Source organism: Anarhichas minor, unplaced genomic scaffold (genome assembly GCF_050575085.1).
Source record: "Anarhichas minor isolate MPS153535 unplaced genomic scaffold, ASM5057508v1 ptg000027l, whole genome shotgun sequence".
Taxonomy (NCBI): Eukaryota; Metazoa; Chordata; class Actinopteri; order Perciformes; family Anarhichadidae; genus Anarhichas; species Anarhichas minor.
Window position 1 is genome coordinate 22,008,518 of NW_027466473.1, and position 13,224 is coordinate 22,021,741.

A 13,224-nucleotide genomic window follows, 5' to 3' on the forward strand; every position below is an offset into this window, starting at 1 on the left:
CACCATTAAAACTACTAAAACATTTTCTGGCAGTTTTCTGGTCTGGACTCGTCTCTTAATCTTTTGTCTCGACTGTGAAGGATTTAATGAGAGTTATTACGGGTCGTCGGCCAATTAAAATGTGAAACCTACTCTGTGGACTCGATGTTCCTGAAGAGCTCAAAGTCTCTCATGGAGAGCTGGGCAGCGACCTCCATGGTGCTGAGCTGCAGCAGAGAGATCTGGCTCTCTCTGAGGAGGTCTTGAGCGTCCTCGTCCGAACACAACGTCTCCGTCTCCATGTTGTTCTTCAGGTAGTACCTGGAGGGGGGGCAGACTCGTGAAAACTATATTTTATGCAATGAAGGCGTTAGGAAACTACATTTAAAGTTATTTTCCTATGACACCATCTAAACAATGTTTTATATACATCATGCTGTGTTTAAGAAGACTTGAAACTAGAGATTGAGACGATGAACTCATGTTTACAATGTTTACTGAGGTAATAAATCAAGAGAGAAGTAGAGTCACTTTCTCATAGACTTCTATACAATCTGTCCCCCTGCTGGTCAGTAGAGAGAATGCAAGTTTTAAGACACTTTGCAGTCTGACTGCTCCTGATAAATACAACCACGGCGCTGAACACACACACAGACATCCTGCTGACACTGCACCACGTACTGGACATGTTATCATGTACAAATACTGACAAACACGTCAGTAAGATAAGAGGACAGTAAAGTATTAGAGCAGCTATCTATAGGTGCTGTTTGTTCATTCCTCTACCAGTATCATAGTGAGGCAATTTGTTTCGCTGCAGCCACGAGTGTCCTCCGAGTGGGTGTGTGTGCTTCTTGTTTCTTGGTAACAGTTTCTGTGAATCTATGCATGTAAATAGAATGCGTGTGTACAAGCAGTTTAATTTGCATGCAGATACAGTGGCTGCGTATAAGGAGGCGACTGTCTGCGTCGATATCTTCGCATGTGTGTATTTCACCGAGTGGATGAATAATTCCAGAACGTGCCGTGCCCGTCTGCCGAGGCCTCCGCCCCTGACGGAGGATGAAATATTCATGCTAACCTAGTTGGGAGAGGACTGATGAGGGACCACAGGAGACGAGGAGAGGGGGGGGGGGGGGAGGCCGTTTTAAAGTTTTAAAGCAGACTTGTACGGCTGCGGTTCAATTATCCTTCATGTTCCACTGACTTTGGTCTTTAAAGGGAATGTGTCTGGCAGCAAGACGGCACAGTGATGTGTCAGACTGGGAGACACCAACAAAAAACATACCGGCAGCGAGGCAAACAAGTGGAAGAAAGTGAACGTTTCAAGTTGAAACAAAGAAATTAAAATATCCCTGCAACACTTAACCAGCATCGCTTGGAATTCATTGTAAACTGTTTATGAAAGGCAGAGTCTAGCAGGAGTACACGACATTTAAAAAATCATCCCGTGTTTCCAACTGAACGTAGCCTGCAGCTCCAAAAGTTGCTAAATCGAGCAAGAAAGTGTCTGCAAGTCTGTCCCTTCCACAGACGCTCCCCCAAAAGTATTAGCTCTAGTAGGATTTAATCAATACATATACATATATATATACATGTATACATGTATTGCACAAACTGTTGCCGCTGTGTTAGCAGTGATTTGGGAAAGATGTGCTGTATTTCTTGTACAGAATAAAAGTCACACTAGTACAAAGTACAGAGTACTGAGCGGCCTCGCCTCGTTTGAACCGACACCAGAAATAATTTGAAAGAGGAAAGAAAAGGAAACTCTTCCCACGTCTCTGTATTCCGGGCTTTGAGTCCGAGCACAGCGGGCGGTGTGTCTTTGGTTGAGCCGTTCGGGGCCTTCGACACGACGGAGGTCTGCACAAATTCTCAAATTGTCTGTTTCGCTTCCAGCTGCTCTTTGTCCAACATTTCCACGGTGGATCTGCAGTAACTACATGCCTCTTTGCATGACTAATGTGCCTCCTTAACCATGACATATCGTTGCGTTCTGGTTGATCCAAGCATTCTTGTCGGTTGGCCTTGTGTACTGAAACTCACAACCACTATCTAAGGCTAAAGCATCTTACAATTCAGTCCGTTAACTTTAAAACAAACCATTTGTTGAAGAAGACCTTCTTAGAGAAGTGTGATTCTGGTGTTTCCTACCTGCCGTTGAGCTGAATGCGATCAGCCAGCTTGGAGAGCTGGTCTGGCAGACGCCGCTGTTTTATGACTTCCTCCGGGCTCACGGACACCTCGCACAGGGAGTAGGTCTCGGGCGCCGCGAGGAGGCCGAACTCATTGACAGCGTGGGCGACCACATCCTTGGCGGTGGTGTCCTTGCTGATGATGATGTAGCAGCTCTGCTGGTCGGCCTTGAACACCCGGATCACCTGGTCTGGGATGTCTGAAAGAGGAGCGGAGAGGTGCCAGTGACCGATCAGGGGTTGGGTTGATGGTTACAGAGAAGTGGAGGCCAACACAAAACGCTCACAAATGCCAATCACGCAATAAAAGGAAATGTAATGAAGCCAAGGACACAATGAAACAGTAATCTAAGAGCAGTTTTGTCAATTTTGGCATCTATCTTTGTCTGAGTAATGCACCAATAATGTGGCCGTTATGAAACGTGGGCTGTGCCAGTAATTAAAAGGAATGCTACCAGGCTCTGGTTTCCATATTTTATGTTTATTATATTATCAGGTGACAAGACTTATGTCCTCGGAGCAGATCTGCTGAGCTTGTTACTCTCCTGCCAAAACGTCTTTGGTGTGAACCCAAACGGGCAAAGAACCAAAGACGCAACGCTGACCCGACTGTTTACAGTTTACAGTTCAATGATCCCGGTGTTCAGCCAAACCACAACACCCCGTTACATCTGCTTTGCAGCCTGGCTGTGAAGTCTCTTTGTGAAGTAAATCTTCTCATGGACCTGCGTGATGATTTATCTTACAACTGCAACATCTCTTCATTTTTTGTTGTAATTGTTTGTGTTTTCGTGTGTATTGCTGGAGCACGTGTTGGCCTATGACAGAGAGGAGGAAGTGTGGGGATTGGAGGAAGTGCAACGGACCTCGAGACGATCACCCCCCACGGCATCCTGACCACCCAACCAGACCCGACAGACAGAAACGCCACCGAAAGCGGAGTCGACCGCCCCAGAAGAAGAGTCGGGATGGAAGCTAAGCTAACCCAGCTAGGACCTCAGGCTACTCCACTACCCAGCATGCTCCTGATTTTGTTTCCCTAATGTAGAATTTGTTTACGTTAAGATGTCGGACATATTTTATGCCAAGAGAAGTGTTTTGTTGCAGCTGTTTACATTCAGCCTGATGCAAATTATAAACATGCACTCCAGGAATGCACTTCTGTTTTTCTTTTGTAGAAAATGGGCGACAACTGCATTTCGTTGGTCAAACCTTGTGTTGCACAACGAGGATAAATGATCCTTGAATCCCCGACAGGCCGACATCAAGTTTAACAAAAGTATTTACGCTTTTTATATCAAAGACTTTGACAGGACGAGGATGCATCCAGAAACACACACAGTACTTCATCCCAGTAAACATGTACACTAAAGCCTAAAGACACAAGGATCAATGGTCAACCTGGCTATCCACACATCAGTAACACTTTAGTTATTTTAGTGCTATATAATAATTACATTTGAGTTAAAATATAATCCTGTTAATAAGTCAAAAAAACAGCTTCGTTAAGAATCTACAAGACCTGCAGAACTAAAACTCTCTTTATTTAATAATTAATACATTTAACATTAACCGAAGCACATCGTGTAATGCACCACTTAAAAGCAGTGAATGCAAAACAAATTGAATAATTCATTAAGAAACAATCAAACTGCTTCGTCTCTCACAGTGACTTCTCTGTTAGACGACACTCTGCATCATTGTTTCATTGATCCGAGGAGTTATTCAGTAGCAAGAGGCCAAAATAAAAGCCTGATGTTGGTGGCGACGCTGGAGCAGCTGCACGCGAGTGTTAAAAAATGGACCCCCCCCCCCCCAACCTCCCCAGTGAATCGCTGCATTAAAGATCCCCGTGTTTGAGTAAGAAGAGGCTACGGCCCATTAGCCGCCGGCAGCCAGAGCGCTTTAAAACAAAGAGTCATGAGAGGAGAGGAGAGTCCGACAGACCCGATGAAGCCGTCACACCGCCTGTTACATGAGGTTTAGTTCAATGACATTAACTGGAGATGGAGCGAGGGCACGAAGAGACGGTGGCTACATATAAAAGGTGTGTTTGACTGATCATGTTGCAGGGTCACACGCTGCTGCTCCCTCCTGTTTACCAAGAGGAAAGGGTTAAGTGTGCTCGGATAAAGAGTCGTTACCTTCACCTTTATGAACTCAGATCTCTGTGGGGATCTCTAAGTGTGCAGATGACAACAGCTGGAGCACGATGTGCAGAAACAAAGAGCAGAACGTCCGAGTGGATGCTCATAATCCACCACCTCTGCTTGTTTAAACGGTGTGTGAACGGGATCCATTGTGTGTTTCAATATCAGACACGCATGAATGAAAGAAGTGTGATTTGCATCACTCTGGAAGTGTTCGTGTGTTACAAGGATGTTGACATGTTTTGCTTTCTGTTCCTTTTTTTCTGCATATTATGCCATTTTAGACAGGAATACAAAAAAAAACTGTTTTTTTTCCGTACTTTTGCTTGAATCGACGCCAGCCTCGATGTCAGAGGCCAGTCGTGGTTATGAATGGCCTCTCTATACGGTGAGCTTATTGATTACAATCACGTGACACACGAGCTATATATGAGTGAAGAAGGAGATAAGAGCCCCAACAACAGAAACACAAAGATTCATCAGTAATAACTGTGTCTGAGCTGCAGCAGCAGAGCTCACTGTGTTTATGAGGCTCAACGCTCAGAGTCTCATTAGCTGTGATTTGTGGTGCAGAGTGTGGGAGGCTCTCGGCTATAATAGCTGGCCAATCGTATCCGGGGGGGGGGGGGCTTAATCATGTTTAATCCTCTGGACCGTCCAATCAATTATCATCATTAATACGGTGTCATTCATTGTCATCAACACCGGAGAGTTTACTCACGGCCTGAAGCCAAACAGGACCTCTATACAGTCTTCTTGGGTTTTTCTTCCTCCTCCTCCTCCTCCTCCTCCTCCTCCTCCTCCTCCTCCTCCTCCTCCTCCTCCTCCTCCTCCTCCTCCTCCTCCTCCTCCTCCTCCTCCTCCTCCTCCTCCTCCTCCTCCTCCTCCTCCTCCTCCTCCTCCTCCTCCTCCTCCTCCTCCTCCTCCTCCTCCTCCTCCTCTCTACTGTTTGCCAAAGCCTTCTCCCGGTCGCTCCATCATACAGTCGGAATGCATAAATCACACGTGAAAGCGTGCAGAAGCAGAGGAGGGCAGGGAGGAGGTGCTGAGAGGAGACTGGAGTAGAGAGGCTGTAGAGTAGCTGAGGTTACACATTAGGACTATTACAAGTTTTCTGAACTGTTATGTTTAAATATGCAAATGAGGCATTATCTAATGCTAACTTTTGGTGAATTTAGGAGAAATCTGCAGATGCAAACAGACAAAGTAGTAAAATAAACACCTAAATGTGTATTTTAGATCCACTAGCCTGAAAGAAGACGTGTTATGTAAGTGTAATAGAATAAAAACAAAAGACGGGTGTATGAATTGCCTGTAGTGTCTCACCTTAAAGGATCCGGCTGGTGTTACTTTACGTTTTAATTATTAAGAGACTAAAACGAACAACAAACCTCTCCTACGAACAGGTTGTGTCCCTGCAGCCAGAGCCTGACACTTCTCAAGCTTTACTCTTTGTGATAAAAGTCTGTTCTTTTTGTCCACACGACCTCATTAGCAGCCTCGTTCTCGTTCTCTCTCTGTGTTTGATTGGAGAGCAGCCGGCAGCGTTCAGCTCTGGTACCGCTGGCGGTGGCTGATATTTACAGGAACATTAACCTGCTGTTTAAATGTGCCGCAGCTGAGCAGCCGGAGCCTGAAGGATGCAGATATGAAAGGATGGAGTGTGGGTTAAAGGATAAAGACAGTGTGGCACTGAGGCTTATACTTACAGTAGAGTCCCAGCGCTTTGCCAGCAGAGAGGAGGAAGAGAAAACACAGTGAGTATGAGAAATAGAGAGAGGGGGGGGGGGGCAGAGGAAACATCATGAGGGAAGACCAGAGTTTCTACTGCTGCTTTAATCTGTTCATGGGAAACCAGAGAGGCTGACTCATCGTTTCTACACGACAACATCTGTTCAGAATCACAGCAAGAGAGACGCAAGAGAGACGCAAGAGAGACGCAAGAGAGGGAGACAGAAAGGGAAAGAGAGACAGTTGGAGAGGGAGGAAGAAAAACAGAGCGGTAGAGAGAGAGAGACAAAGAAAGAATGAGAACTTCACCTCTGAATACAACGATAATCTGAGCAGATGTAAATGCAGCATAATTAAATCTGTGATATTAACAATGAAAAGTTAAGTTTGTATCTTTACTTGATTGGATGTAGTTTTAAAAAATCAGTTTTTTCTCTTAACATGATGTATTTCTGTATTCCAGCATTTAACGTCCACGCTCCACTTCTCAAACGTCTCCGGCTTCACTTGTTTGTACGAGCAACATCCCGTGAGCCACACGTCAGGACAATCAGGCCTGCAACCACAGACAATTTCATCATCGATTGTTTGATAAAAAAAGTCTTCAGATCGCTTTCTTTTGTTCAACCAACAGTCAAACATCAAAGGGAAGTCGATATAAAGTGATGACGGACGGAGAGAAATAGCAAAGCAACACATTTTAAAAAGCTTGATGCAGCGAATCTTTGCTCAACGAACAATTTAAATGTTAAAGAAATCTGAACGTGTTTATTAGAATGCTTCGTGGAGACGGACGGACGACCAGAAAACATAAAAAAAACAACAACTAAAAAGCACCGTAAAACATCCAGAGAGCCTCCTCTGTGCTGATGTAATGATGATGTCATCACAGGTAGGTTAAAGGTACAAGACGCTCCGTTGAGCATCTGGAACAGAGTTATTCTGTGTGAGTGGGCTGTTAAATCTAATGAGAAGCCAGAGGACTGAAGGAAACTTGATCGAATGGCAGATGATTCATGTGGCACAGTTTGTGTGTGTGTGTGTTTGTGCTCCACTACAACACACACACACACACACACACACACATGCACACACACGCACACACGCACACACACACACACACAAATCCACAGGGCTCCTTATAGTCCAGGAGGTTAATCTTTTTCAGACGGAAACGATTCTGGAAACAGCTCTCTGGCACCTTAAAAAATAAAGACCCCCGGGGTGAGAGAGTGTGTGTGTGTGTGTGTGTGTGTGTGTGTGTGTGTGTGTGTGTGTGTGTGTGTGTGTGTGTGAGAGAATAGGTGTGTAAACATATGCTAGAAAGCTCCAGTAACTTGTTTTGGGTGTGTGAGAAGCTCCGTGGCTGCTCCGTGTGATTATGTTTAAGGATGACGGGTTGTTCTGGAACAGCGTCTGACTGACCAGCGATCAGGAGTCCTTCACTGTTCAATGAGGCCTCCAGCCAAGTGTGACAAACTGCCGCAGGGAAGAAGAAGAAGAAGCGCTGAACTGTTGGACTGAGACGTCTGGAACGAGGCCATGAATGAGTGCAAGGGAACCAGCAGTTGTGCAACACCACAGAGTGTATATAGGATGAGGACGTAGTCGGCGTGATGTCACCCGTTAGTGTGTGAACGGCAGCGATTTCGCTGTCGCCATCTTGGAATGCAGCTTCTTGTTATGATTATTGGTGTTTTCTTCACGATTGTATAATAAAAATCAAGCTTTTCAAACCTGCCGGCGGGTTTCAGGATTCAAAACGCAGAGACAGAAACAGGACAAGAGTCAACACGCTGTCCTCTGGGACAACCAGTATTAAAGGACCATTCAGTGTCCACAGGGAGACCCCTCACGTTCACCGAGTCAGCGCTTCTCCTTACCTGCGGGGTTGGAGAAGTCGAGGACGCTGGTGGCCGGGTGCAGCAGGTCGGGGCTGCTGGACGACAGGTTGCCGGGGATGGGCATGATGGCCACGCTGTGCCGACACTGCTTGGTACCCACAATGCTGTCGTCCTGAGACTGACCCACGCCGCCATCACTACAGAGGGACGAGAGACAGACACAGAGAAGAGAGAGAGAGAGAGGAACTTTAGGTCTGCTCCATCAAAAACTAACTTTACTTTCTAAAATTGATTTGAGGCTTTTATTTTGCAGCAGTAGACATTTCTCTTTCTCGTGTTTTAAGTGTAAATATCAGAATGAGTGCCTTTTCCTCCATCTGGAGAGCGTGTAATAACCCATAACACTGCGGAGGCACATATCAGGAGATGTAATCAAAATGTCTACTCTTGCAGAATGGCGACACAAAAAATATCAATATCTCTGTATTTTGTCTTTTAATATGCAGCAGTGGACACAGCTGAAGCTCATCCAACGAGGCGGTTTCACGGTCGGCAGGAACTGATGAGGAGCATTCACGGATAGACGGACGAGTTCACCACACACACACACACACACACACACACACGAGACAGTGACACACACACTAACAGAGACACAAACAAGCATCGCAAACAGCAGGTATGAAAATAAATGATAAGTAATGAGGAGTTTAGCTCATCTAGCTCCCTGTTCTCTTGTGTGCGGCCACATCATGCGGCAAACACCGGGCGCCTTCCTGGCTCCACAGCCGGTCTCGGGGGACATGCAAACATCAACCTTTACACCGATGAACCCATTAGACTGGATCTGCAGACATGTGACGGGAATGGCGACGAACACCATCAACGGACATGTTGCACGATAGGATCTTGAGCAGCCCCGCCCCAAACGATAAATGTCACCTCCTGGAGGTTAAATAATGCTTTCTTAAACTGTTGAGAAGGCTGATTGATCTTAAAGTAGGTGCATTTATAACAGTTCACACTGAGAAACTGGAAACATATAAAAAAGAAAATGGAAGAAAATGTGGTCGAAAATTTGCACTTTTGTTTTTTTACACTTTTCTGTTAAATGCATATTTCAACATGTGGTCGCTTTGAGTTTGACTCTGTCTGTAATTGAGCGTCTGAGAGCTCATCCCGTGTGTGTGTGTGAGTGTGAGTGTGTGTGTGTGTGTGTGTGTGTGTGTGTGTGTGTGAACAGAGTGTCCTGAACACGCTGCAGTAATGCAGAGCTTCCACTAACACGGCCCAGAGCTGCTGCAGCAAAGCCTCGGTAATCATCCAGTCAGCGGTCGAAGTGACGCACAGACGTCATGGAGGGATAGTAAAAACAGATACGGGAGGAGAAAGAGTGGAGGAGAGCGAGTGGAGGAGAGAGAGTGGAGGAGAAAGAGTGGAGGAGAGCGAGTGGAGGAGAGAGAGTGGAGGAGAAAGAGTGGAGGAGAGCGAGTGGAGGAGAGAGAGTGGAGGAGAGCGAGTGGAGGAGAAAGAGTGGAGGAGAAAGAGTGGAGGAGAAAGAATGGAGGAGAAAGAGTGGAGGAGAAAGAATGGAGGAGAGAGAGTGGAGGAGAGAGAGTGGAGGAGAAAGAATGGAGGAGAGAGAGTGGAGGAGAAAGAGTGGAGGAGAAAGAGTGGAGGAGAGAGAGTGGAGGAGAGAGAATGGAGGAGAGAGAATGGAGGAGAGAGAATGGAGGAGAGAGAATGGAGGAGAAAGAGTGGAGGAGAAAGAGTGGAGGAGAAAGAATGGAGGAGAAAGAGTGGAGGAGAAAGAATGGAGGAGAGAGAGTGGAGGAGAGAGAGTGGAGGAGAGAGAGTGGAGGAGAAAGAGTGGAGGAGAAAGAGTGGAGGAGAAAGAATGGAGGAGAAAGAGTGGAGGAGAAAGAGTGGAGGAGAAAGAGTGGAGGAGAAAGAATGGAGGAGAGAGAGTGGAGGAGAAAGAATGGAGGAGAGAGAGTGGAGGAGAAAGAGTGGAGGAGAAAGAATGGAGGAGAGAGAGTGGAGGAGAAAGAATGGAGGAGAGAGAGTGGAGGAGAAAGAATGGAGGAGAAAGAGTGGAGGAGAGAGAGTGGAGGAGAGAGAGTGGAGGAGAAAGAATGGAGGAGAGAGAGTGGAGGAGAAAGAATGGAGGAGAGAGAGTGGAGGAGAAAGAGTGGAGGAGAAAGAGTGGAGGAGAAAGAATGGAGGAGAAAGAATGGAGGAGAAAGAGTGGAGGAGAGAGAGTGGAGGAGAGAGAGTGGAGGAGAAAGAATGGAGGAGAGAGAGTGGAGGAGAAAGAATGGAGGAGAGAGAGTGGAGGAGAAAGAGTGGAGGAGAAAGAATGGAGGAGAAAGAATGGAGGAGAAAGAATGGAGGAGAAAGAGTGGAGGAGAGAGAGTGGAGGAGAGAGAGTGGAGGAGAGAGAGTGGAGGAGAAAGAATGGAGGAGAGAGAGTGGAGGAGAGAGAGTGGAGGAGAGAGAGTGGAGGAGAGAGAATGGAGGAGAAAGAGTGGAGGAGAAAGAGTGGAGGAGAAAGAATGGAGGAGAGAGAGTGGAGGAGAAAGAATGGAGGAGAAAGAGTGGAGGAGAGAGAGTGGAGGAGAGAGAATGGAGGAGAGAGAATGGAGGAGAGAGAATGGAGGAGAGAGAATGGAGGAGAAAGAGTGGAGGAGAAAGAGTGGAGGAGAAAGAATGGAGGAGAAAGAGTGGAGGAGAAAGAATGGAGGAGAGAGAGTGGAGGAGAGAGAGTGGAGGAGAGAGAGTGGAGGAGAGAGAGTGGAGGAGAGAGAGTGGAGGAGAGAGAGTGGAGGAGAAAGAGTGGAGGAGAAAGAGTGGAGGAGAAAGAATGGAGGAGAAAGAGTGGAGGAGAAAGAGTGGAGGAGAAAGAGTGGAGGAGAAAGAATGGAGGAGAGAGAGTGGAGGAGAAAGAATGGAGGAGAGAGAGTGGAGGAGAAAGAATGGAGGAGAGAGAGTGGAGGAGAAAGAGTGGAGGAGAAAGAGTGGAGGAGAAAGAATGGAGGAGAAAGAGTGGAGGAGAGAGAGTGGAGGAGAGAGAGTGGAGGAGAAAGAATGGAGGAGAGAGAGTGGAGGAGAAATAATGGAGGAGAGAGAGTGGAGGAGAAAGAGTGGAGGAGAAAGAGTGGAGGAGAAAGAATGGAGGAGAAAGAATGGAGGAGAAAGAATGGAGGAGAAAGAGTGGAGGAGAGAGAGTGGAGGAGAGAGAGTGGAGGAGAAAGAATGGAGGAGAGAGAGTGGAGGAGAAAGAATGGAGGAGAGAGAGTGGAGGAGAAAGAGTGGAGGAGAAAGAATGGAGGAGAAAGAATGGAGGAGAAAGAGTGGAGGAGAGAGAGTGGAGGAGAAAGAATGGAGGAGAGAGAGTGGAGGAGAAAGAGTGGAGGAGAAAGAGTGGAGGAGAGAGAGTGGAGGAGAAAGAATGGAGGAGAAAGAATGGAGGAGAAAGAGTGGAGGAGAGAGAGTGGAGGAGAGAGAGTGGAGGAGAAAGGGATGAGAAAAGTTGGTGGATTAAATAAGCTGGAGGTCGGTGAACAAAAGGAGATTCAGGAGGAGGATGATGGTGACGGATTAGGAAATGATGGAGCTCAAATCAGACTAGAATGACGTTGTTGGATCTGGACCGTCTCACAACACTGATAACAGTCACACTGTGACAAACGCATGAATCTGGTTTGAGAGCAGCAGGATAAGTCTTGAAGATTTAGTCCATTAAAAAGGACACGGACAAGATGTCCAGCGCAGGAACAGCTAAAAGCTGTCATGTTTACAGATATCTGTCTGATTTACCTCAGACTGCAGGTGAGCTGACAAGACTCAGACGTAAAGAAAGCAAAACCATCTGCAGCCTCCCTGCACTGCCATTAAACCACAGTCTGCTTTATGTGTGTGCAGACTGCAGTCCGTTCGGTTGGATGAGAAGGAAACACAGAGAAGGAGCACCTTGACTTTGCGGGGAAAAAAGTGGGATTCATGAGTCGGAGGAATTAGCATGAAATCTACGAATGCAGTCTGCTTGTAATGTAGCTGAAGGTCAGTGATGCTGGTGTGTGTGTGTGTGTGTGTGTGTGTGTGTGTGTGTGTGTGCAGGTCTGCAGATGGAACAGCTGAATGACATGGTTGGAGGACGGGGAGTTACAGGAGGTCTTACCCAAACAGGCCCCTGAGGCAGCGGAGACAAACGGGAGAGAGACCACATTGAAAAGCGTGTAAAAGAAAAAAGGAAGCAACAGAAATATAACAGAAGCAGAGTGACGAGGCCTCTCTTTCCTCACACACACACACACACACACACACACGTAAACACACACACACATGTCGGCTGACAGAAGTGTGGACAGGTTTGCTGAAATAAATAAGCAGAGAAATGTCAGACGCCTGCAGAGATTCAAAGACGGCACGTGACGGGTAATTGCAGGATTTGTGAGGAAATCCAACTCGACTGTTTGACCTCGTTCACAAAATAATAATAAATACTCTGTTACTCTCTGCAGCACACGTTTCAGCTCACTGATCCGTATTTCGTCAGTGTTCTACAACTGTGACACTTTCTGAGAGTCCGACAGCAGAAGCCTCCTCGCGCTGCTTTAGCTTCATTATTAAACCGGACGTTAAAGGTGCTGCGTCTCCTTTCTTACAACATCTTCAAAACCTACATTTAAACAGTAAAATGTGGACGTCTTGAGACGTAACACAATAGTTACAGTGACGGCATTGTTATTTAGTGCATGTAGCTGTAGCAGAAAGAAGTAGAGAGGATGAAATGGCCTCATGGGGTTACTTCTTCATCGTCATCTCACTAAATCACAGAGACCTCTGAGGCGAACGGACTAAAGGCTGGAACCTCTCTCTATTGCTTTCCAATCTGCAGGATGTAAATCACCCTCTCTGATCAATATGGGACGTGTGTGAAGGAGCGCGCACAACTTCATTTGGCAGAAAAACGACTTGTTTATCGCCAGCGTGTCCTTGTCATATAAAATGCTCGTCTGAAGTGGAGAACAAAGCCGGCCAAGAGCAGAACGAGGCTGCAGCAGTGAGACGTTTGTGTACGTAAGAGCGTCTGCATGGGACGCTGTGAGGGCCCGTAACACGTCTCCGCTCTTTCATTCCTCTCTGTATTCTGAAGGTTGTGACACAAAGAGATATCCCAAATTCCCTCTGTAAAAACCTTTGACTCTAATATGTTAACAACATGAAACAGATGTTTTTATCCAGTGTTCAGATTGTGTGTGCATATCTTTAAACCTGCATTGTCTTTACAGCAGCCTGTCCCTTTGGTCCACATACATC

The 13,224-nt window shown here is 46.5% G+C and overlaps 1 protein-coding gene across 4 annotated transcripts in view; it reads right to left on the reverse strand.

The window, feature by feature from the left end:
• rapgef6 (Rap guanine nucleotide exchange factor (GEF) 6) overlaps positions 1–13,224 on the reverse strand; it is a 120,116-nt gene that overhangs the window by 15,529 nt on the left and 91,363 nt on the right. For 3 of the 4 annotated variants that reach the window (XM_076101890.1, XM_076101888.1, XM_076101887.1), the window contains 3 exons: positions 7,942–8,099; positions 2,137–2,377; positions 133–300 (listed from right to left, as the gene is read on the reverse strand). In XM_076101890.1, the coding sequence (XP_075958005.1) occupies positions 133–300; positions 2,137–2,377; positions 7,942–8,099 (567 nt within the window). Of the gene's footprint in view, positions 1–132; positions 301–2,136; positions 2,378–6,036; positions 6,052–7,941; positions 8,100–13,224 lie in introns of all 4 variants that reach the window. The other variant, XM_076101889.1, reaches the window with a different exon arrangement.